The sequence below is a fragment of the Microcebus murinus genome, chromosome 4 (assembly GCF_040939455.1).
Source record: "Microcebus murinus isolate Inina chromosome 4, M.murinus_Inina_mat1.0, whole genome shotgun sequence".
NCBI classification, from domain to species: domain Eukaryota; kingdom Metazoa; phylum Chordata; class Mammalia; order Primates; family Cheirogaleidae; genus Microcebus; species Microcebus murinus.
Window position 1 is genome coordinate 74,886,296 of NC_134107.1, and position 25,360 is coordinate 74,911,655.

The 25,360-nt window shown below is 39.3% G+C and overlaps 1 protein-coding gene across 5 annotated transcripts in view; it reads left to right on the top strand.

Annotated features, from left to right (window-relative positions):
* Positions 1-25,360, top strand: part of FAT3 (FAT atypical cadherin 3) — a 635,879-nt gene that overhangs the window by 110,662 nt on the left and 499,857 nt on the right. For all 5 annotated transcript variants that reach the window (XM_076002418.1, XM_076002421.1, XM_076002420.1 and 2 more), the window contains exon 2: positions 14,595-17,903. In XM_076002418.1, coding sequence (XP_075858533.1) covers positions 14,612-17,903 — 3,292 coding nt within the window. In that variant the 5' untranslated portion in view covers positions 14,595-14,611. The remainder of the gene's footprint in view (positions 1-14,594; positions 17,904-25,360) is intronic.

The window sequence follows — 25,360 nt, forward strand, 5'->3', positions numbered from 1 at the left end:
GTGTTAAGTATAGTCACTTTTTTTTTTGTAACCACAGGTGAATGGTTTTGAGGTGGTACTAGTTCAGGATCAGGGGGATATAATATGTCACATAAATTGTGAACATGTTTTGAAAAAAATTAGACATGAAATTAAAATGGAATTGAAAAGGAAGAAGAAGCTAGAGTAAGAAGACCATTCCAAAATCACCCCCGAAATCAGATAGACACAACAAAGTTTCAAAGCATCAGATTAATATATGTTGAATACTATGGATTCTATAGAATTATAAACTCTATGATATAGATTATATAAATTATATATAATCTTTACATGAACTGTAAAGGGCAAAATTATACAAATAATTTGTCAGCTTTATGTTTACTTAGTAGGGAGAGATCAATATTATGATAACCTAGAACAAAATTGAATTTTTTGTCATTTTTTTATGATACCAAATAATCAATTTGATTGCAAAACCGAATCATTATGAACAAATAATGTTTCTTGATGGTCTGTTACTGAGATAGTGAATCCAAGTAAACTCTTGAATAGGAGAAGTGGAGTCGTAGGTTACAATGGCTTTCATCTGAGATTCTATGAGATTATGGCAAGCATATTCCTTGCACTTGTAGAAAATTATTAAAAACTATATAGTATTATGAGCACTTATCTTTGGTCCAGGGCTTGGGCCCTCATCCCAGAGCTATGATCAGCTGGCCTGGGTGACATGCACTCATCTCTGAGCACCATCATTTCACCTCCTTGGTGAGGCTGCTGCTTTAAACTACCCCTGAAGTCCCTGCCTCTCAACATCCCTAACTCTAGAACACAAACCTTCAAGTTAGCTTAGCCGACCCAGCAATAATGCACAAGATCTGCCAATCTGTTAAGGTCTCATTCTGTGTTAGTTATTAGTACTGTTTCCCAATTCAACAAATATTTCTTGAAAGGTTGGTATTTGATCTTACAGAATGTATGTGAGGCAATATACATTGATGCCCAAATCTCTGGATAGGGACATTTAGTCTAGGTAATTTTTTGCTAATGATATCATTTGTTCTTTCTCCTAAAAACCTATAAGTACTAGAAGGGAGGGTGGTAGTGTTAGCCACATGAGGCTGAGAGCTAAATTTTTCTTTTTGACATGGAAAATAGCAGTTATTGAAAACAATAGTGTAGCCTAGTGGATTCTTGAAGCTCAGACCTTGAAGTGCTTGGTATACAGATTTTTCTGTTGCTAAATTCTTTGTTAATATAATTTACTCTTGTCTCATAGCATTTGCTGATAACACATGGACATTGAAAAGCAAGCTTCTGAGCTTACATTTATAGTGGCTGAATGACATTTGTTCATAAGGGTCAAATCACTAGGGCTTCTTTCTTTAGTTAAAAAAGAAAAAAAGAGGAAATGGGAAAGGCATGTTAAATACAACAACAGAAATCTATTCCAAAGGAAAATTCATATCTGAACCCCCTGGGTGGAATAGTTTGGTAAAGGTTAAACAAACTTTCTCTCACTCTTGTGGGACTTAAAAATAAATTTCATCTAAATTCTTGTCAGCTTCACTGTACAGCTGTCCCTAAACATCTGTGGATGCTCAAAATTGCCACTTCCCCCCTTTCATAATTTACGTATACTTATGTAAACTATTTATTTGTAATACATAATTAGTGGCAAAGAGTATACTTGGTTTTTAACTACGTGTTCTCAGGGGTGTGCTACTTACGTGGAATGAGTCTGCTAAGTTTAAGGCTTGCCAAAGCAATTCCATTTACTTTCTAGAAGCTATTGGTATTAAGGGGTGTTTAAAATCTGTTTAGAGTATTGTAGCTTGGGATAGAAATGTGGGAATTGTGCTTGGTTTCTCAATCCAGGGCAGGGTTTGACAGCCACTGCCTTGTAAGTCATGCCACAGAGTAAAATGATTCCCCAAAGTCATGGAAAAAAGAGGCCACTCTAATGCTTGGGAGGCTGTGGTCTTAGTAGTCATGCAGAGAAAATTATGTAAACCTCTGGAGAGGTGACCCTGTGTTGACCTGGAAAGATCAATCTTCCAGGGTCTTGGTTTTGTTGGCAGAATAAATGCTTCTGTAAAGAGTGAGATCCAAATGAGATTGGTGGAAAACTGGAGACCATTAGCCCTTGGGAGCAAATGGGGATTCTAGCTGTCAGGGTGACTGATGGCCTTGCCACACGTGAATACTTCCTGGAGAAATCAGGTTGAATGGTTCTACCACAGAGAAGTAAGGTTCCTTTATTCTCAGTTGTGGGTGGGGAGCTCAGAACCCAATCAGGTTCATATTGTGGGGACGGAAGTCATCCCTGCCCTATCAGAAGGGAATCCAGTTCTTAGTCTCCTCTATCCAGACCTAACCTTGCCTCGGGCATTATCACGGGAACATCTCAATGGCAGCAGAAGAGCTCCACTCAGTGCATGAGCTGTGTAACCATTCTTCTTGGGAGCTGTTTCTACATCCTTGGCTCTACCCTTCTCAAATAATTGCACTAGTTCCTCTGATCTAGGATTTTTCAACCTCAGCATCATTGCCATGTTAGACCAGTAAATTCTTTGTTTTGGAGGCTATCCTATGCAGGACATTAGGATTAGTAGCATCTCTGTCCTATACCCACTAGATGCCAGTAGCATCCTTCTCATTGTGACAAGGAAACATGTCTGTAGAGATTGCTAGATGTCCCCTGGGAGGCAAAATTGCCCTCCTCCCCACTAGTCTAATCCTATGTCTTCTTGGAGTCTCCTAAGACATTTATAGTTAATCCAACAACACATATTTATTGAGCACCAACTCTGCGCCAAGCAGTATGTTTGGTGTAGGGCAACAATGATGTCCAAAGAGACAGTCCCTGCCTTCATATAGTTTATAGTCAAGTTGGGATAACAGATATTAATCAAATAGTCTTACTAAAATATCTTTGGAATGGTAGTAAGTGTTAAAAAATGTTCCGGGTGTTAGGATAGGCCCAGGTTTTAAATATGTGCCTGGTTGACTGTAGCAGGAATGCTAGGGAGGGGTGAGAGCAAGAGTATCAAGCTGATGAGGAGGTTGAGGCTCTTATACAGACACTGGCACCTGGCCCCTTGGTTGTACTCTCATTCTCCTCAGTGGCCGAGACGTTTGATCTGCTCCATTTTTAAAGCCCTGCCTGGATTACAACTCACTGAGTTCTTCTACGTTCATTTTCTGTTTGAACCCACTGCGTTTTTCTTTATTACTTCTGGCTTTCGCTTTCAAATACGATACCAGGGTCCGAGGGGGGTTGTTGAAGGAGCAAAACAAGCCAGATTTTCCTTGGTAACTTTGTTTTGAGGATAGCCCAGGAAGTCCCTTCATTAGCCACACCCAGTGTGGGTCCTGATTCTTCCAAAATTGGGATGTGCAACAGGATTCTCAGAGATCCAGAAAAGTAGTTCAATGTCTTTTAGGGTCAGCTCAGTGCACCTGCCTGGCCTGCGTTCTGTTATTACGCTCCCAAGAGAGGATCTGCCCTTGGCCTGTGCCCTGCAATTTTGTGGAAGCGCCTCTAGGGGGCATCATTCTGGACAGGCCTGCTGGGAGATGTTGAGTGTTCTCACACCTAATCTGTTTATGGCTGCTTTGGGATAGTGACCCTGTCCTGGACTTGTATGTTAGGCTGAGGTTGTTTATACCGAAAATAACTAGCTGGAGATTCTTGGACAGTTCCTTCAACCTGTGTCTACAAAAATGTCTACAAATGTTCCTCCCCTCTATGGAAATATGCTTTCTTAAATGAGCATATAAGAGGAGGATGCCCCTGCAGCCTTGGCCTTTTTTTTAGTGCGATGGAGGGTAGTTGAGAGCTGTCCATATTCACCTGTGCTTATTAGGAAGGCTCTGTGGGCAGTCCCACGTGGAGTGTGCACAGGTGACCTTGGTCTCATTAGGACTGAGTACTAATTTAGGCAACGTGGGCTTATACGCATCTGTCAATTGTCAATAATAAATGACCTTAATGGGGATTATGGGAGAGCCAGAGCTGCAGGAGCCGCATTTGCATTTTGCCTTGTTTGCTGAGGTGCACTTGTCAGTGATGGCAGCGACAGGAGAGGAGACTGACGAGATTTCTGGACCGTCAGCAAACTTCTACACTGCATTTCCTGACCCACATGCTAGCTGTTTTAAATCCTGGGGACATTTATTGCTGCTTATTTCCAAATAATCTTCTCTGCCTCCTCCAATATTACAGTGTCTACCTCTCCCTGCAGCGTGTTCATCCCTTTATATGTTAAGCTGTTTTGTCACGTCTTCCCCTTTTTGAGTTCACCCACATTGCTGCCTGAGTTGCTTTATTGGAGTCTCAGCCATTTCCTTATATATTGTTTCTTTACTTCTGGCACAATTATTTCTTCCCCCCACCTTCCCCTGTCCTCATCTACCAGTTCCTCGGCCTTCTTGAGGTGACACATAGGTAGTATTATCCTGTTGTAAAGAGTTGAGTGTGTTTCTTTCTTCTCATTTCATTAATTTAGCAATTCTATGTTGTTTACCTACCACATGTAAACTCAGTGTTGCTGCCTTATGTTGGGGGGGGGGCATTTAGCCAAATGGGCACTTCCAAAACGGCCTCGCTTAAACCTGTGTCTGTTTGTTTTTTTTTTTTTTTTTTTTTTTTTTTTCAGGGAAAGACTTGCTCCCATGTGTAACTTTGGGAAGAGTTGGAATTGAATTGTTATTATTCTCTCAGAAGTCCTCCACAAACTTCAGGATGTTTTATCATTTATCATAACTTCCTTTGGAGTTTCCGTTCTCTTGCAAAGGGACACCTGACACCCTTTACCTAGCTTAGTTTGAGAGCTGTTTGCACACCTCAGCCTTTCCTGTCCCCGACAGCAAGCCCTGGCTTTCCTCTTGCTCTGAATGACTGTCTCTTTCTAAGCAAGCAAGAGGTACATGAATGAAGGTCTCCCCTCTTCTGCTTTCCTGCCTCCCAATTTTACTATGTAGATTCTCTTTTCCTTGAAGGGGACTCACTTTTAACGGGGAATGGCAATTGGCATGGCTAAAAAGATGTTAACTTCTGGAACTATGGCAGAAGGCAGGGACTTGGCAGAGAGTAAATATCCATCGTGTCAGGATATAGCAAGCACAGGGCTCTGTGAGCATCTTGCCCCTCAACTGCAGTTTTCCTCCCAACTATTGGAATTAACACTGTGTATTTGTTCCATTTGAAATGATCAAATGGAATGGGCCCTATATTTATTGTCTATTTTCTGGGCCCTTTTCTCTTCTAGGCAGTTATTCTAGAGTAAATGCTGTTACTGGAAAAGATTATTTCCTTATTTATAATCTTGAGCATAAGAGAATACTAATGTATTTACCCTTTGGTTTCTGTCATTGAGGCTCACAAGAGAAAAATTGAAATTATGCATTTTTCTGGAACTTTTTTTTTTCAGACAGTCAAGCACAGGAGCAAATAATATCCTCTCCATACAATTTTTTTCTCTTACACCATGATGAATTTCTTTCTCCAGAGGGAGAAGTGATTTTTAAAAGGCTTGAACAACATGCTAATCTTTCCTTCTGATAGGCCCTGGTTGAATTACCCCTGAATTTGAAGCATTTACTGATGAAATGATACTTGACATTAACCAGTGTTGTATGGAAATATTTCTAGCACCTGGGGAGAAAATAAAGGAGGGTATTCATAACACTGCCACTGTGCGGCTGCATCTCCCATTTTTCTCAGAACCAACTTGAATTACTCTTGCTTCATGCTAACTGACCTTTCTCCTAAGAGACCACTTTTAGACAACAGATAGATTTGCACCACTGGAAAAAGTTAGGATTTAGAGTGTTGTTATAATGAAAAAGGTTGGGTTTGGGTAATGGTCTGCTTGGCTGGTTGGCAGAACCTACTGGGGGCTTTGGTTTGGGATTTTTTTCCTTGTTCAGAATGACAGAGCTGATGTTATATCCTCATAAATCAAATACTTTTCTTGCTTATAAAGCTGTGCTTAGACTTGGAGCTTAGAGTCGACGAGCAGAATTTTCCAGAGAGATGTGAAATATGAACTTGGCTTTAGGTTTTGCATCTCAGGATATTTTTGATTTAGCAAACTGCTTTCAGCCTTTGACTGAGTAAAAATAGATAATAAAAATCATGAAAATATATGGATGATGATTCAACATTAGTAATGTTCTTCCCCTCATGTTAGACCTTGTAGTTCACAGAACCTTGCAAATTCTCTATTTGCTTTTTTTTAAAATGGGAAAAAATATAGCATAGCCAACTGTGAAGCAGTTGTCTCATTCTTTAGTTGAAATATGGGGATATGTTTATATGACAAGTCTTGGAACAGTTTCTTCAGGGATAACTCTTAGCTAAAATGAGAATTCATACCCTATGATATGGTGTAGGAGGAAGAAGAATAATGAACTAGTCTTGCGAACCCTGGGATTATACCCTGTTTCCAAAGCTTTCCAGGCAGCTGTTTGACTAGAGCCACAATGTCTAGCTTGGACTCGAGCAGTGTTTGGCCCTCCCCTGCATTTCACAAAGCACTCTTTCTTCTACTTGCACAAGAGATGTGGGGTATTGGGGGAGAGGAAGGAATCCATGATCAAATAGATTTTAGAAATTGTTCATATTATATTTCCAGGGATCACAATTTACATAGTATGTTTACATATGTGACAAATGTTAATATTTACTGAAGCCTGATTTTGTACCATGGAACTTCTGATAGTGAAAATAGACAATAAATATAGTAGTCCTTCCCCTGAGGTCAACCATGGTACAAAAATACTAAATGAAAATTTCCAGAAGTAAACAATCCTTAAGTTTTAAATTGCACGCCATTCTAAGTAGCATGATGGAACCTCATGTCATTCTGTTCCATCCTGCCCTTGATGGGAACCGTCTCTTGTCCAGCGTGTCCAAGCTGTAGGAGGAGCTTCCTACCAGTTAGTCACTTAATAGCTGTCTCCGTTAGCAGATTGCCTGTCCTGGTATTGCAGTGTTTGTGTTCAAGTCACTCTTACTGTATTTAATGATAGCCCCAAAGTGCAAGAATAGCAGTGCTGGCAATTTGGATATGCCAAAGAGAAGCTGTAAAGTTCTTCTAAGTGAAAAGGTAAAAGTTCTTGACTTAACAAGGAAAGAAAAAAAAAATCTTAGGCTGAAGTTGTTTAAATCTACAGTAAGAACGAATCTTCTGTCTGTGAAATTGTGAAGAAAGAAAAAGAAATTCATTCTAGTTTTGCTATTATACCTCAAACTGGAAAAGTTTTGGCCACAGTGCATGATTAAGTGCTTAGCTGAGATGGAAAAAGCATTAAATTTGAAGGTGGAAGACTTGAACAGAAATGTGTTCTTTTTTTAATATATTTTTTCAGCATATTATAGGGGTACAAATGTTAAGGTTATGTATATAGCCCATGCTCCCCTCCCCCCTCAAGTCAGAGCTTCAAGCGTGACCTTCCCCCAAACGTTGCACATCTCACTCATTATGTTCGTATATACTCATCCCCTGCTCCCCCCTCCCACCTGCCCGACACCCGATAAATGTTATTCCTATATGTAGAAATGTGTTCTGATTGACAGCAGTCAGGTTCTGTCCTAGTCTCAGTTTCAGACATCCACTGGGGGTCTTGGAATGTATCCCTTGTGGATAAAGTGGGGGGGAGGGGATGCTTTTCTTATGGAGATAAAAAAAAAAGGGTAAATTATTAGAAGTAACTGAGGATGGGAGATGAGAAAGGTTTATTTTGGAGCATATTAAAGGCTCCAGGAAATTCTAACTTAAGAAATCTCTTTACCTTTGTTGAACCAGGCTTTCCTGAAGAGTTTTTTAGTTGCACATCTATTCATATCTTCTAGAATTATTGTGTCATGGAACACAGTTTGAGAAATGGTGGACTAGCTATTACCCCAGAGTCTCTAAGTTTTATGAGTATAATTTCTAATTTGTCTGATGCTCATTTTCATCTCCTCCTTGGAGCATGGTGTGAGGCTATGGTGTACGCTGATTGGCCCTGTTTCACTCAACAACAATGGATTCAAATTTTTACCATTTCAAGGCACTTTTGTTGGACATTAGAAGAAGAAGAAGAAATATGGCCCCAAACTTTTCTTCAGGGAGCTTACAGTCTAGTATATAATTTAAAGGCACACATAAGTAACTTTAGTGCAAGGAAGAAAGTACCATCAGAAAAGCACCTAGAGATAAAATAGAGACAACGTTTAGAGCAGGGGTTTCAAAGTGTAGTCCCAGGACTAGCAAGTCCTCAAAGCTTGTTAGAGCTGTAAATTCTCAGGCCCCAGCCTAGACCAGCCATCAGAAGCTCTGGGATGGAGCCCAGCAGTCGGGGCTTTAACAGTCCTGCAATGTTGCTGATGCTAAGCGTAAGAGTGACAGCTTTAGTAAGAGGTGGAGCTCACTCTTGGATGTGGAATCCCTGAGCTAGCTTCATAGGTTAGGTGGCTGGCATTTTAGCTAAACTTCAGATAATGAGTAAAACTTGCAGATGTGGATGGGTAGAGACCTGCAGTCTTTAAGGAGACAACAGCAATTTCAGAGTCAAATTTACAGCAGAGATCTCAGGTCCAGTTTTAGCTGTTTTACAGGCAAGCTGTGTGACCTTGTCCAAATCATTTAGCCTCTCTCAGTCTGTTTCTTCAATGGTAACACTAGGGTGTTGGGCTAGACAATTTTATGATCCTTTTGGCTGTAAAACTCAGTGACTTTACATGGCTTTGGCTCAGTATTTTATTATATAATGTGAGTAATGACATGCCATGTATTATTGTGATCCAAATACCTAGTATATTATCTTATACATGCTGTAGCTACAGTGGTTTGTATTTAAAAACAAAACAAACAAAAAAAACCCCACATGGTAAACATTTTTCTTCTTTTCAGGCAGCCATTAGCAATGGCCAGAGAGTAAAACTTTGTTCCCAAGTGTGTCGTCCAGACAGTCTGTAACTGATTTCAGGAGCAAAGATCCAGAACATAAAGTAGTACCATGAGGATGATAATTTGAGTAGTATCAGAATAGGCTGCTCTGGAAGATAGGGCTTTAGCAGTATCTGGCCATTCTGGGACTCATCATCGCAAGGAGAAATCTTGCTCGAAATCCCCGGGAATTAAATGCCAGGTCTGAGAAGTAGCTCCCTAGTGCAGCTGTAGTTTCCTAAGTTTGAAAGTGTATATGCAGGAGTTGGAATAAATTACAGAGCAGTGGCCATAGCCGTTGGCCATGTCACCAGGCACAGGACCCCTCTGTGGCACTGACCCTGACCCTGACCCAGGTCTGGGATCTGTAGAAGAGCAGCTTTCAGTATTAGGGGTGGCCCCCTTTGTCTAGACCTTTTATCCTTAACTTAATTCTTACTTGTTTTCTGTTTTGTGTCCTTGCTTCTGAACACCTTAATAATTATGTCAGTTAATATTTATGGAACATTTACTATGTGCCAGACATTATGCTAAGCCTTTTACATGGCATTGGGAACTCTTATAATCCCCATTTTAAAGATAGGGAAATTGAAACTTAAGGAGCTTTAAATATTAGTCCCAGGTCACCCAGACAGTAAACGGCAAAGCCTGAATTCAACTCAGATTTCTCTGACCTTTGGGGCTAATATAGTAATCCTCCTTTGCTTATAGTAAAGAAAGGACATCTTTTCCTTTACCTTTGATGTAGCTTTTCCTGTTGGAAAGGAAAATAGAGAGTAGGTTGTAAATATCCTTTTCCCCCCAAACTCACAGATGTCTTCTCTAAAATCTGCCTTAGTGAATGATAGTAATAGATTAAAATTATATACTTATACTATGTGTCATGAGCTGTTTTAAATGCTTTGTATGTATCAACTCAAATCCTAATTGGTAGGCAGTATTGTTCTCATTTTATGGAAACTGAGGTGCAGAGAGGTTAAATAACTTGCCTAAGGTTGCACAGCTAGTAAATGCCAGGGCTGGGATTCAAACCCGGGCAGTTGCCAAAGTGTGTGCTTTGTAACCACTGCACGTGCTGCCTTTGTGTTGGCGAGATCTCTGTCACAATGCACACCTGAGCAGCAACTGACCTTCCATTTGCAATTTGAACGCAGGTCATTTTTATCAAGGACACCTGCCAGGGGGCACTCTTCGTGTTTTGACTTTGTTCTTTGTTTCACAGCCTATCGTAACACGTTCCCCCGAGTAACCTCTTTGTCTGACTAACAAAACTATTTTCAAAATATAAAAGATAGGAAGAGATGGAGTAAAAATAGACTTTTTTCTAAAGATGCCTTTCTTACTGTTCGGAAGTCTCAGCTATTTAAGGAGGCCAGATTAATGATGGCGCCAAGGGCTTTATCAGGTAACCAAAGCAAGCACGGGCACCCTACAGAGTCAAGCCTGTCCCAGAGAGGTGGCTTCTGTGATTTCTGTTCCCTGCCCTCAGGGTCTTTGGTATTTATTCATCCCTGGAAGGAAAAATCTTCCTGCCCTTCTGAGTCCCACATGGAGATCCATCCTACTAGAGTAGGAAGTGCAGGGTGGGGAGGCATACCAGGACTGCCTCTGGAAAATAAATGTCTCAAAGATTGATGGCTTGATGATCTTTGTGGAGATTATATCAGAAATTATTGATTATGTTACTAAGTCATAGAAAATAGGCTCTGGGGTTGGGAACTAAGTGCTTTCTTTCAAATAATCCAGAAGCAGTAGAATAAATCAATGTGCAAAACATCTGAAACACCGTGCTCTGTTGTTTTGGCTTCACAATGTGGAAAAAGCAACATTATTTTTAAAAAGATATCTGAACCCTCATCTTGGCATGCTAGAAAAAAAGGGAATACAAAATTTTACAAAATTCCCTAGCTTCTAGCACTCATTTATTTCCTAACTCAATGGGAAAACTGCAAGGCTTTTTAAATAATTTGTGCCAGATAGGGCTTTTTTTCTTTTTTCTTTTGCAAAAATAAAAATACAAAAGCCTTATGAGATATTTTGCTTTCAGCAATTGAAGCTGACAAGCTTAGTCCTGCTCAGTTTTTTGCAGTTAAATCTTAATTTCAGTATACAATAAAATTACTCCATTTAAGTTTGTTTTGAAGCATTTTCTATTTGCATTTAAGGTCGTTGATTCTGGTTTATATGAAAGAAAAAATCCTAGCGCCAGTGTACCTTGCTGAAAGAAAGTCTCAGTATGCAAAAGTACCAATTTTTGAATAGTTCAATTGAATGATATGTTTTCATATTATGACAGCAGTCCCAGCCTGGAAGGATTCACAGAAGGATTTGTATAAGTAACTGCCCCCCTGAGGGCACTTAAACGTTTACTTATAAACAGTTAACAACTTAGAGGAGGGAGTAGCACCAGAGTGATAAGATGTCAGAAAAAGAAGATCACTCCAAAATGATGACAAACACAGCCCTAAATCTCTCAGTGAAAACTATGATAATTCAGCTCTGAACCTGGGAGACCTGAAAGCTGGTGTTAGGGGAATCTCTTCATGTTTATGGGCCTCAGTTTCTCATCTGTAAACTCAGACGTTGGGCTGGATGATCTTTAAGGCTCCTTTGAACCTGTATAATTTCTTGATTCTGTTTTCTGAAATAAGATGTGCTTGTTTTGGGGGATTTGGGAAACCGAGCATATTAAATTCTTCTGTGATCACGTCGGTATTTTAATGTTCTGTATAACAAGCCGGCGTTGTTTGTTTCCTGTGTGCTAGGTGCTGTACTGGATGCTGGGAATAGAATGATGCACAAATGCGATTCCCCCATCAGGTTTCCTTCAGTAGAGGTTTGGGTATGGGGGTTGGTGGGGAGAAAAAAGGGGACAGACTAAGAAAAGTTCAGGGGAACTGAATTTATCATTGGGGAAGCTTTCCTCTCTGATGACTAGGGAGTCCAGACTCCTTGGGCAAAGTACCGGCAAAACTACTCTTTGATGCGGTCTCCTCAGTGTGGGGTAGTGAATGGGAAATGAGGCAGAAACTGAATGTGTATCTCCCTGGAGCATTCTGGGAGTGACCCTAGCTTTTCAAGAGAGTGTGACATGGCCTCTGCATTCCCTTATGTCAGAGCCTTGTCTTACTCTACCACATTGACATATTCACAGTGAACTTAAAAATTCCTCCACTGCTTTGGAGCCTTTTCAGATGATGAAACAGAAGAATCTGTTTAGGCATCCAGAGTATTATTAAAGTTTCTGCTAGTGGACATCATGATCCCTAAAGAAGGGTCTGTCACTCCCATGTTTCACCTGAGTGTGCTCCACAAAATAGCTAAATCCAGTTGCACTGGTCTTGTGGATTCTCTACCCTTCTAGGTATTCCAATGTACTGCATCCAAAAAAACCCAAACTAGGAACCTACTGAGCAGGGTCACCAGCTGCCAGCCTTGCCCTGGTTACCTGACCTGGTGCCCACAGTACTGTTTCACATACTTTTAATAGTACATGAAGCATTTCTGAAGGACAGAAGAATTGCATGTGAAATTAACTTCTTATATAGAAAGTTATCCCCTCTTTCTACTTTTCATTTTTGCTGTTTTGTCTATGAAATCCCTGTGGTAAACTTCACTTTTCTGCCTGTTACTCAGTGTTTTCTGGCTACTTCAGCAGATGATAGCAGCATGACATATTTTATCCCCAGGGGAGCCAAGCATATGCTTGCCCAGGGTTTCACTTTGAGAATCTCTTATGAGGCAGAGCTGGAAAAAAATGGAAAAGCCTTGTTGAGGTGTGGAGAGAGCCTGAGTTCTAAATGCAAACTCTGCTACTAGGAAAATGAGATGTGATGTTCTCATTTATAAAAAGGTTATAATAATATATGCCTTGCAATCTTGGTTATGAAAAGGTTTTATAAACTATAAAATTTTATAATATTTTAAGATGTTAAACTTTTTTTTTTTTTTTTTTTTTAGCTTGTAGCAAATAATTAAAACTATTTGAAAACCAGAAAGCAGATAACCAAGAAGAGATGCTGGGTGGCTTTTATGCTTCTTTTATGCTTCTCAATGATACATACTTGACTAGTTCAATAGAACTAAATTATGTCATGTATTTCTAGGAGATTTAATTATTTCATTCTTGCTTACAAATAATTTAGAGAGAAAGATGGTGTGGTAGGAAAAAGCATGGATTTTAAAGAAAGAAAGTTCGGGGTCTGAGATCCTGCATTGGTACTTACCAACTGGGGGACAGTATTTGGGGCAGTGTCCTGACCAAATAGGTTAACTTCTCTGACCTCTAGTTTTCTAATTTGTAGTTGGGTAAAATAGTATCTGTTGTTTAGGATTGTTGTGAAGATTAAAAAAATGAAGTGGAAAAAATAACTGACACTTAGTGCCTAAGTCATTGGGTATCTGCTAAATAATTAATTTCTCATCCCTTCTCATCTCCATATTCTCTGTAAAGGAGGGAGAGAAGGAGAATGTCAAGGGCTTGTAGGATATGGCATGGTGAAAGAACTCATATTTGGGGGTTCTAAAAATATGAGCCATTAGAGTATAAATAGATTTAACTGTCCCTTGTTAAATACCCCCCTCAACTGTATTTTAAAGACTTAACTGATTTTACTAAGTTAAAATAGGAAAATATTTTTATCTTTTAATATATATAGTCATAAAATTATGGAAATTGTAAATTTAATAGTTAGTGGTGAAAATAATTAGAAGTACTTCGTTTAATTTCTTAAATTTTTCTTGCAAGAGATCACTTTGCCTCCCTTATTCTGAGTAGCACAGCTCACTAATGGGTATCACTGAGGTTGTGCAACTCCTCAAAGGTTGGCCTCTCTGCTTCGTTACATGATCTTTTCTTAAGGCATTGGATTATGCATAAGTCTTGATCAGTTTTAAAGTAAACACAATAAAAGATGGTCATAGCTTGAAGCATTTCTTTAAAAGTTTATAATTATAAAAATATTTAACCATTGATGAACAATGTTCATTGAAGAAAATTAGAAAATGCAGATATGGCCCCAAATCCCACAATAGTTAATCCTTTTAAAGTATGAAGATGCAGTTGTACATATAGATGTTTAAATAATAGAATCATGCCACATATGCTGTCTGATCTTTTTTGCTTATCATTACATCTTACTGTATCTTCAAATATTCATCTTTATCACTATTTTTGTAATAACTGCATAGTATTTTATTCTGTTGTACCATGAAATTATTTGATTCTCTATTGATAAATGTTTGGCATCTTTTCATTTTTTTTTCCTTGAACTGTGCAATAAAGAAAACTTGCCTAAATATTTCCATAGGAAATATTCTAATTGTTTCCATAGGAATAATTCTAAGTCAAAGGTAAATGCACTTAATGCCTCCAATACATATTTCTAAATTGACCTTCAGAATGAAAGAAATTTTATACTTATGAACAATCCTATCATCTGTGTAAAAGTATCACGTAAGAAAAATCAAAATAAGATAAGGTCAAATCCTAGTAATTTTGGCTTCCTTATTATATAGTAGTGGTGAAGCTTCCAATTTTTTTCTTGTGTTGTTTTCGTAAAACGATTTTTATAGTAAAGTTTGTAAAAAGCACTATTTCATAATAGTTATTTCCTACTCCCATGCTTTTCTATGATGGTTAATTCATCTTTTCTCTCTCTCTTTTCCCCCCTCCAGGATGGAAGTATGATGTGATGGATAGAATTATGGGATACTGTGTGGGTACACGTCCTCCTCCTTCTTGCCTCATCCTCCTCCTTCTCAAGCTTTTGGCTACTGTCTCCCAGGGGCTGCCAGGGACTGGACCCCTGGGCTTCCACTTCACACATTCCATTTATAATGCTACAGTGTACGAGAACTCCGCAGCAAGGACCTACGTCAACAGCCAGAGTAGAATGGGCATCACTTTAATAGATCTATCCTGGGATATCAAATACAGAATTGTATCAGGAGATGAAGAAGGGTTTTTCAAAGCAGAGGAAGTCATCATTGCTGATTTCTGTTTCCTCAGAATAAGAACTAAAGGTGGCAATTCGGCCATATTGAATAGGGAAATTCAAGACAATTATTTATTGATTGTAAAAGGTTCTGTCAGAGGAGAAGATTTGGAAGCATGGACCAAAGTGAATATACAGGTTTTAGATATGAATGATCTGAGACCTCTGTTTTCACCCACAACATACTCAGTGACAATAGCAGAAAGCACACCTCTAAGGACTAGTGTTGCCCAGGTGACAGCAACAGATGCAGATATCGGTTCCAATGGAGAATTCTACTACTACTTTAAGAACAAAGTTGATCTCTTTTCAGTTCATCCCACAAGTGGTGTCATCTCTTTAAGTGGACGATTAAATTACGATGAAAAGAATAGGTATGATCTGGAAATTTTGGCTGTGGACCGGGGAATGAAACTTTATGGAAACAATGGAGTGAGCAGTACCGCAAAGCTTTATGTTCACATTGAACGTGTCAATGAACACGCCCCAACGATCCATGTAGTCACTCATGTTCCCTTCTCATTGGACAAAGAGCCGACATATGCAGTGGTGACGGTGGATGACTTAGATGAGGGGGCCAATGGAGAGATTGAATCTGTTTCCATTGTGGCCGGGGATCCTTTAGATCAGTTCTTCCTGGCCAAGGAAGGAAAGTGGTTGAACGAGTACAAGATTAAGGAGAGAAAGCAGGTTGACTGGGAGAGCTTTTCCTATGGCTACAACCTCACTCTTCAAGCAAAAGACAAGGGGTCCCCTCAAAAGTTTTCAGCATTAAAGACGGTTCACATTGCCAATCCCAAAAGAGACACTGTCCCAGTTAGATTTGAAAAAGAAGTGTATGACGTGAGCGTGAGTGAGTTTTCCCCTCCTGGTGTCGTGGTTGCTATCGTTAAATTAAGTCCTGAACCGCTCGATGTGGAATACAAATTATCTCCTGGTGAGGATGCGGAGTATTTTAAAATTAATCCTCGGTCAGGTCTGATTGTCACAGGACAGCCACTGAACACTGTTAAGAAGGAGGTTTATAAACTGGAGGTGACAAACAAGGAGGGAGATTTAAAAGCACAAGTCACCATCGGCATAGAAGATGCGAACGACCACACTCCGGAATTTCAGCAGCTGCTGTACGATGCTTATGTGAATGAGAGTGTTCCGGTGGGAACGAGCGTTCTGACAGTCTCGGCTTTCGATAAGGATAAAGGAGAAAACGGGTACATCACTTATAGCATTGCTAGCCTGAATTTGTTACCATTTGCCATTAACCAGTTTACGGGTGTCATTAGCACAACTGAAGAATTGGATTTTGAGTCTTCTCCAGAAACGTACAGATTCATTGTGAGGGCCTCTGACTGGGGTTCGCCCTACCGCCATGAGAGTGAAGTAAACGTGACTATTAGAATAGGAAATGTCAATGACAACAGCCCTCTCTTTGAAAAAGTGGCTTGCCAGGGAGTTATTTCGTATGACTTTCCAGTCGGTGGTCACATCACAGCTGTCTCAGCAATCGATATTGATGAACTTGAACTTGTAAAGTACAAAATCATTTCTGGAAATGAACTTGGCTTCTTTTATTTAAACCCAGACTCTGGTGTTTTACAGCTTAAAAAGTCTCTGTTGAATTCTGGAGTTAAAAATGGTAATTTTGCCCTCAGAATTACAGCAACCGATGGAGAGAATCTTGCAGACCCCATGTCTATTAACATTTCAGTCCTACATGGGAAAGTGTCTTCAAAGAGCTTCAGTTGCAGAGAAACTCGTGTGGCTCAAAAGCTGGCAGAGAAACTGCTCATTAAGGCTAAAGCAAATGGGAAACTGAATCTGGAAGATGGATTTCTTGACTTTTATTCAATTAATAGGCAGGGACCACATTTTGACAAGTCTTTTCCTTCTGATGTGGCTGTGAAGGAGGATCTACCAGTTGGTGCTAACATCCTGAAGATTAAAGCCTATGACGCCGACTCTGGCTTCAATGGAAAGGTGCTATTTACAATAGCTGACGGAAATACAGATAGTTGCTTTAACATCGATATGGAGACTGGGCAGCTGAAGGTCCTTATGCCCATGGATCGAGAACACACGGATCTCTATCTCCTTAATATCACCATCTATGACTTAGGTAATCCACAAAAATCTTCATGGAGGCTGCTGACCATCAATGTGGAGGATGCTAATGACAATAGCCCAGTTTTTGTTCAAGACAGTTACTCAGTTAATATTCTTGAAAGTTCAAGTATTGGTACTGAGATTATTCAAGTGGAAGCCAGAGACAAAGACTTGGGTTCTAATGGTGAAGTAACTTACTCAGTCTTGACGGATACCCGGCAGTTTGCCATCAATAGCTCAACTGGAATCATTTATGTAGCTGACCAATTGGACAGGGAGTCAAAAGCAAACTACTCTTTGAAAATAGAAGCCAGGGACAAGGCAGAAAGTGGTCAGCAGCTGTTCTCAGTTGTCACTCTTAAGGTGTTTTTGGATGATGTCAATGACTGCTCCCCAGCTTTCATTCCCAGTAGCTATAGTGTGAAGGTCCTTGAAGATCTTCCCATTGGCACTGTCATTGCTTGGCTGGAGACCCATGATCCAGATCTTGGATTGGGGGGTCAAGTGCGCTATTCTTTGGTCAATGACTATAATGGGAGATTTGAAATAGATAAAGCAAGTGGCGCCATCCGCTTGAGCAAAGAGCTCGACTATGAAAAGCAGCAGTTCTATAACCTCACAGTTCGGGCCAAAGACAAAGGGCGGCCTGTCTCTCTGTCATCTGTTTCCTTTGTTGAGGTGGAAGTGGTGGATGTCAATGAAAACCTCCACACCCCATATTTCCCAGACTTTGCTGTTGTTGGATCTGTAAAAGAAAACTCACGCATTGGAACAAGTGTGCTACAGGTGACTGCCCAAGATGAAGACTCCGGGAGAGATGGAGAGGTCCAGTACTCCATCAGGGATGGAAGTGGTCTTGGAAGGTTCAGTATAGATGACGAGAGTGGTAAGTTTAATGTTTTGTGCCAGAAGTATTGTTTCACTTCTCTTAGATCACTGACGTTGGAAAAATAAAGGGACTGTTAGGGCACTAAAGTAGAATTGCAAATGAGGTTGCATTTGGTGCAGAGATGATGCAAGTAAAAGCTTTTGCTTAGAATGTGTTGGTTTGTAAGAAGATCTATCTATGTAATAATAGCCATCGTTTCCAGTGGGAGTCCCTGTTTTGTTTTTTCTTGTTCAGCACTAGTGGTACTAGGTCATCTTTTGATAAGTATAAGTAATTGTCACCTCCGTTGATTGTACTTCTGACCCTCACTAAATGAAGGGCCCTGATTAAGTAAATTACATTTGAATTGGCTTTAAATTGGAAGTGTGAAATGGATTTTCAAATGGATCTTGTATAGGAATCTTTCCCTTTACAGTAAGGCCTTGCTGAAGTGACAGTGCATGAGTTGCTCAGTCTTACATGTTTCATGGGTACATCTGGGCCCTTGATTGATGGGCATTTGCTCTTTGTATGCTCCATTAATATAAGGAGATGTGCTTCTACAATTGTTTTCATAATACAATAGAGGAGCCTTGCTATGAATTTTATGTATAAAAGATTGTTTTTAAGATTTTACTTATACGACTTGATTTTTTTAATAGAACATTTTTCAATAAAGGGAAAAATCATCCCAATATTTTCATTGCTCTTGACTTACTTTTTAATTCTCCATCATAGGTACAGCCCCAATTTTTTTCAATACTTGCCATTGTCATTATGTGTCTTTAAATGTACATGTGTCTAGACACATGAATGTCTGGGTTTCTTAGCACTGTGTATTTTTTCTAGTCTTTAGATTGCAGACATCTAAAGAGAGGGACTGTGTTTTCTGTCCTTGTGTCAATGGTAATATTAGCACTTTAAAGTTTTCAGGGCACATTTCTATACATTAAATAATTTTCTGCAACACTCACAGAGTGCTTTGCTCCCTGTCTTAGTCAACTCAGGCTGCTATAACAAAATACCACAGCCTGGGTTGCTTAAACAACATACATTTATTTCTCATAGTTCTGGAAGCTGGAAGGCCAACATAGTCAAGGTTAGGGCTTTCATCCAGCTTGCAAACTAACTAACTAACTTCTTTCTTTGCCCTCATGTAGTAGAGAGAGAGGGGGCTTTGGTCTGTTTCTCCTCTTATAAGGGTACTAATCCCATCGTTGAGGCTTTATCCTCAGGATCTCGTCTCAACCTAATCACTTCCCAAAGGTGTCACCTCCAGATATCATCACCCTGGGAATGAGGGCTTCAGCATATGCATTTGGGGTGAGGGACACAAACATTCAGTTCATAACAGTCCTGGTGATGATGATGATGGCTAGAACACACAGTGGGAAGGTGTCATTATAGACATAGTAACTGTACATCCATAATGCAGGTGTCCCCAAAATCGCCATACATAGGGAAAATGGGAAATTGTAGGTAAATGTATCTTTATTTACAAAATATTCATTATGTAATTTTACAAAATTTTTCCTTTGTAAAAATTTTGTAAAAGTTCTTTCTCATACAAAAGGAAACATTTTGTAATGAATTATTTTGTAAATTAAGGTACATTTACCTACAATTTCCCATTTTCCCTATGCATGGCAATTTTGGGGACACCTTATACTGGAAAAAAGGATTTGAGAAACTGTATTAAATATTGGATAGGCAAAAATAAACTGCACCATCTCAAATTTAAACTGTAATTTTGGTATACATAGGCTCTATTTATGGCCAGCATAAATTATAAAATTGATCTCCATAGACACAATGCAAGAAAAAGTAAATGTCAGGAAAACTCAGTCCTGATTTAGCCACCTACTGTATTTTATTATATATCTCTTGTAATTTTCTTAGAATATATTTCTACCTTTGAGGTACAAAATCAGAAAGAAAGGGAATTAAACTTTACCGAGTGCCTATTCCATACTAATAATTTCCTACTAATGATAATGACTCCATTGAGTACTTACAATGTGCAAGACACCGTACAAAGGATTTTATAGCTGAATCATCTTATTTAATTCTTCCAGCAGCCCCATGAGTTGGGATTAATAATTATCAATTCATAAATTGAAGTTCAGAGAAGACATACAACTTGGAGCCTAGTTTCAGACTTAGCTCTACATAACTGCAGTGAACTATGCTCTCTCCCATCTAAAGAGAAGTGTAGTATTCCTTGCATGTTCCTTAAGTACACTTAAATTTGGTGTTGATGTAAAATCTACAAGGCAATAAAATGTTGAAGAGTTTTCAAAGTCCTTAAAACCCTGGGTTCATTGACTGATGGCACTGACCATTGATTACCCTTCCTGTTTCCTTTATAGGCCCATTGTCTGTGTGGCTCTCCAGGGTTTGAATTTAGCTTTGCAACTGGGGTAGATGTGGGTGGGTAGGTCAATAGGAAAATGTCGAGCTGAATCATTCACCACTGCTATCTATATGACTATATCAAGCCACACTGAGCTGTCTTTATCAGGAAGTTGCATCTTGGTCTTGCTTGATGGAGTCAAGAGCAGGAGCAATTTGGTAAAAGTGACCTAGATTTTCCCCATAGGTACTGTGTTTTATTGTTTTTACCTTGGGTGTTATTTTAGAAAATATGTGTATAGTTTTATCTGATGATAAGGCTGCTCTTATAATTCTTGACTCCAAGAGTTTGATATTCTTTGTCTCTGTCAAAAAAACAACTCTCACTGTTCTGTATTTGTTCTGTTACATTCTAGATTATATAAAAAAAATTTGTCATTGAAAATAATGCTACTTATATTTTGACATGCTCTGTGACTTAAAAAAACGCTTTCCTATGGACATTAACTCCTTTTGGTTAAACAGCTAAGTGAGTCGTGTAAAATCACATACCCATTAGAGCAGGGGTCCTCAAACTTTTTAAACAGGGGGCCAGTTCACTGTCCCTCAGACCATTGGAGGGCCGTTGGAGAGTGCAGGGCACATTCCACACATGCGTACTGTGGGCCCTGGATGAGTAGACTGCTAAGCAGGACAAAACACACGGCGGGCTGAATAGATGTCCTCGGCAGGCTGCATGTGAGCCGCGGGCCGTTGTTTGAGGACGCCTTAGAGGATATGAGCCAGATCTAGAACCCACCTCTCTTCAATCCTTTCCTTTACATTCATTGCATATATTTCTGATTTGTTTTCTCATAGTATTTTTTAAACTTTAAAACTATAGTAACAATTTTCTCTACCACTTATAATTTTATTCTGTTCCTTCCTCTTAGAAAATAAAAGTGGTTTTTTCTCCATATTATAAGAAAAAAGGTTTGGGCTTACTGTTGACTTTTTTTTAATGATGATTAGAGTGTCCATATAATAATAAGCTTAACTATCTTTCTTCTTCCCCTGTCACCACTTGTAGATCTTAGCATTCAAACCCAAGAAACCGATGAGGAATGATTGCCTGGACGTATGCATGGGGATAGTAGGGTCAAGGAGAAGTTTGATAATTTTATGTGTGACAAGAGAAGTCATCACCATGGTGCTGTTGGATTCACACTACTTTTGAATGATCCATCAGCTCTTTGCCTCCAAGTCCTAAAAAAATCATAGTTTGAGCTAGTGGCAGAATGAATAGCTCTTTAGCCCTGTAGCAGTTTCCTGAGTCTCAGGTCCAGACTCTGTTGTTTTCATTTGACCCATGGACATTGAATGGCCTGAACTTGTTTGGATTTTTATCTTTTAAAACCTTTAAGTCAGTTCCCAAAGGTCCCTCAATGGCTTGCATTTGTTAGTGGTTCTCAAACTTAGAGTGTACATCCATCACCTGGAGAGTTTAACAATAAAGATTCCCAGGCCAAAGATTCTGATTCAGTAGGTCTAGAGTGGGAGCCCAAGAATTTTCATTTAAGCACTTCAAACATTCGTTCTGCATTTGTCTTTTAGAAACACTACTCTAAATCACTTGAGCTCCTAAGAGAGTAGCTACCAGATTATATCTTTTCTGTAGAGTGTTTTTTCTTATTCTTTTGAAAGGCAGAAACTTGAGCCCACGTCTTAGATAAATTTCTTTTCTAGTCAAATTTTACAATCCAAATAAATCTTTTGTTATTCATTAGTGGTGCTATTTTTCTGAATGCCTTCCCAATAGATCAAAAATCTATTTCTGTGCTTCAGTAATTGTAGTGCTTATGTTTTGTGAAAGTGTGTATGCTGGGATTAGTTGATGCATTTCGTAGTTTTATGTTTTTGACTTTTTTGCAGCTCAGCGAACAAAACCATACCTTTGAAATTCTTTACCACGCACAGGCATTTAATAAATGTTTAATAATGCTCACAGTAAATAGATTAACTGGAGCCTCCCCAACTATGGTAGATTTGATCACAATTTAAATCACTAGTCTGGAAGATGCAATTTAATCATTTTTCCTTTCACAAAGAATGCATTTTTATTCTTTGACACAACAAGGATTCATATTCTTGACTACTCAGAGGTTTTAAACAGTTTTAGAAAGAGCACAGTGTATGTTTTAAAGTGTGATTTTCTATCAGATTCTTTTGTAAGATACACACTTCAATGATTTCACCATTTTATTTACCTGAGGTTAATTAAAGGACTATTTAATTGAGTTGAACAATTTACAGTTCAGTACTTTAATCATGGATAATTGGGAAGATATTTTGCCATCCATTATCATTAATTGTGTTATTTCTTCCATTTATCAAGTATCTATTATGTGTCAGGCACTGTACAAGGTACTTTTTAGGTACTATTTCTGACTCTCATAGTAGTCTAACAAGGTAGGGATTACTGAGGCTTGCCCAGTCAGGATCACCCCACTTGGTAGTTGTCAAGAGCTGAGATTTGAACTTCCAGTGATTTTTTATTTTGATTTTGATTTCCAGTACAGTGGACTCCAAGTCCCATGTTTTCCACTCCAGCATGCCATTGTAACTTTCTTATACATCTGTCAGATTTTTCTGCATTATTGCCACATAACAAACAATCACAAAATTTCAGTGGCTTAGGGAAATTTTTCTTTCCCTGGAATCTGGGGGCACAGCTGAAACAGCACTGTGGCAGACTGGATTGACCTCTGATGTGGTTGACATGTCTTCCCATTCCAGGATCCAGGCTGAAGGAGTACCTGCTATCTGAGAGGTGATGCTCTCAAAGTAGAGGGCAGGAGTGCAAGAGGGCTGGTGGAAATGTGCAGTGCCCCATAAAGCCTCTGCTCAAAGCTGGCCCACGTTCCGTTGGTCAGAGCAGGTCCTGGGGCCAAGGTCAACATTGATCCAGGCAGAAAAGAGCGCTCCTCGTGTTACGTTCTGAATGTTGGTGACTCCCTAAATTCACAAGTTAGAAACTAATGACAAATGTTAATGTTAACAGGTAGGGCCTTAGGGAAGTGATTAAATCATGAGGGCTTCACCCTCAGGATGGGATTAGCGCCCCTATAAGAGAGACTCGAGTGAGTTCCCTTGCCCTTTTGCCATGTGAGGACACATAGCAGCTGCCATCTACGAGGAATAGGCCCTCACCAGACACCGCTGGACCTTGATACTGGACTTCCCAGCCTCTAGAACTATGAGCAATACGTTTGCTTTTCATAAATTACTTAATATAAGGTGTTTTGTTACACCAGCTGAGACTAAGACACTGCTCCAGCATTGGATGGGGAGAAGAATGAATAATTACTGAATAATAGTACAATCTGATGTAGCATATGACAACTCTCACTGTTGTCTGTATAATCTCTATCAATAACATTAATTGAGCATTATGTATAAGTCACTGCACCAGGCACTAATGACACAAAAAGGCACAGGTGTAAGACATGGGCTTTCCATAGTGGGCAGTTTTCCAGTCTGTCTGAGAGGCCAGAATGCAGCTGCAGGTGATGATGCTGGTGGCAGTAGCAGCACTGGCGGACATTCATTGAGCACCATTTGTTTATGTACCAAGTTCTGTGCAAAATGCTTCAAACAGATGGTCTTATTGAGTCATCCCAGAAGTTAGGGACAATTAGTTTCTTATTTTTACACATCTGGTGTTACAAGACGAAGAACTCACATGCACAGTGCCTATGCATTTACCTTTTCTTTGTATTGAGACTCTAGCAAGCATTTCTCCAGCTTATCTGAGCAATAGAATTATCTCTTCATTCCAAATGTTTTGATAGACTCAGCAGAGGTTTATGATACCTAATGTCCACATGATTGAAACACACACTCAAAAGAGGTGTCTCAGACACATTAATCCATGTAAAACTATTACATATTGCAAACAGATTACTACAATAGTCAATAAATGTAACTTTATAGTTGTGCTCAGAGATGTGCTAGCTGTCTTCCATTTGACTGTCCAGATTCTTTCTTACTCTTCTTTCTTCTCTGTGTCTAGAAGGCTGACCTCCTTGGCCAATTGACAGTTTTGCTCTCTGACATCTGTGGTGCTTCCAGTGGAAACTAAGAGGAGGAGGAGAGTTGGGTTGGGGTGTCCTTCCTTTTGACTCTTTCCACACTGGTTACTGTGGGCTGGCTGCACCCCTCTGATGAGTGGTGACAGTTCCCTTTTTTTGGTAGCCCTGGAGTACTGCATCATTTGTTTGTTTTACTTTTCCTAAACTCTGCCCACACCTTTGTAAATAGACTGTTTATTAAATGCTCTTTGCTTACCCAATTTGAGTATGCCATCTGGTTTCTGCCAGGACACTGACTGATAAAATATTTTTCTTATGTAAATATTTCTAAAACAGATTTGAAATTGAAAAATATTTCAAAGACTGATGTTTTCCAGCAACTTTTATTAACTTCAGTTTCTGTAATACTGCTCTGATGTGTTGGCACCCTTCATTGGAGCCCTGGAGAAACCATAGAGGGATAATAATCCACTACTTTTCATTTTTCCAAGTAAGAAAGTGAAACCAGAGAACCATATCTCCCCATTTAAATTATGCTCTCCATATCTTTTCTACCATGAAAGGACAGCTTTTTCTTTGCTAAAGACCCTGCCCCAAGACATGGGAAAAAGAGGGGTTCAGCTGGATAATAGGGTACCAGGATTTATCAGGCTCTCAAATCTTGTGATGCCATGCTTTGATCTTCTGCAGGGAGAAAGATTTATTTCCGCTAGTGGCCAAGGAAAGAATAAAGACAAAAAACTTTTGTCTTTTATTTAGTTATCTTTTATTTAGTTAGCTCAATTGAAGAACTGTTTACTACCTGCCATGCTGAGTCTAATATTCTTTATCTGTAGTCTTAATATTCTTTATCTGTAGTCTCTAATCATCAGATAGGCAAGAGCAGGTAAATCAAAACCAAGAAATGGAGGAGAGCAGTATTAGAAAAAATGAAGAACTTTTTGTCATTGAAGAAACCGTTAGCCCAGCCCAGATATTTAAAGGGGTGATTAATCCCCACAGTAGAATGTCTCTTGCATAATGTAATGTAATACAAACTTCCTTTTTCTTATA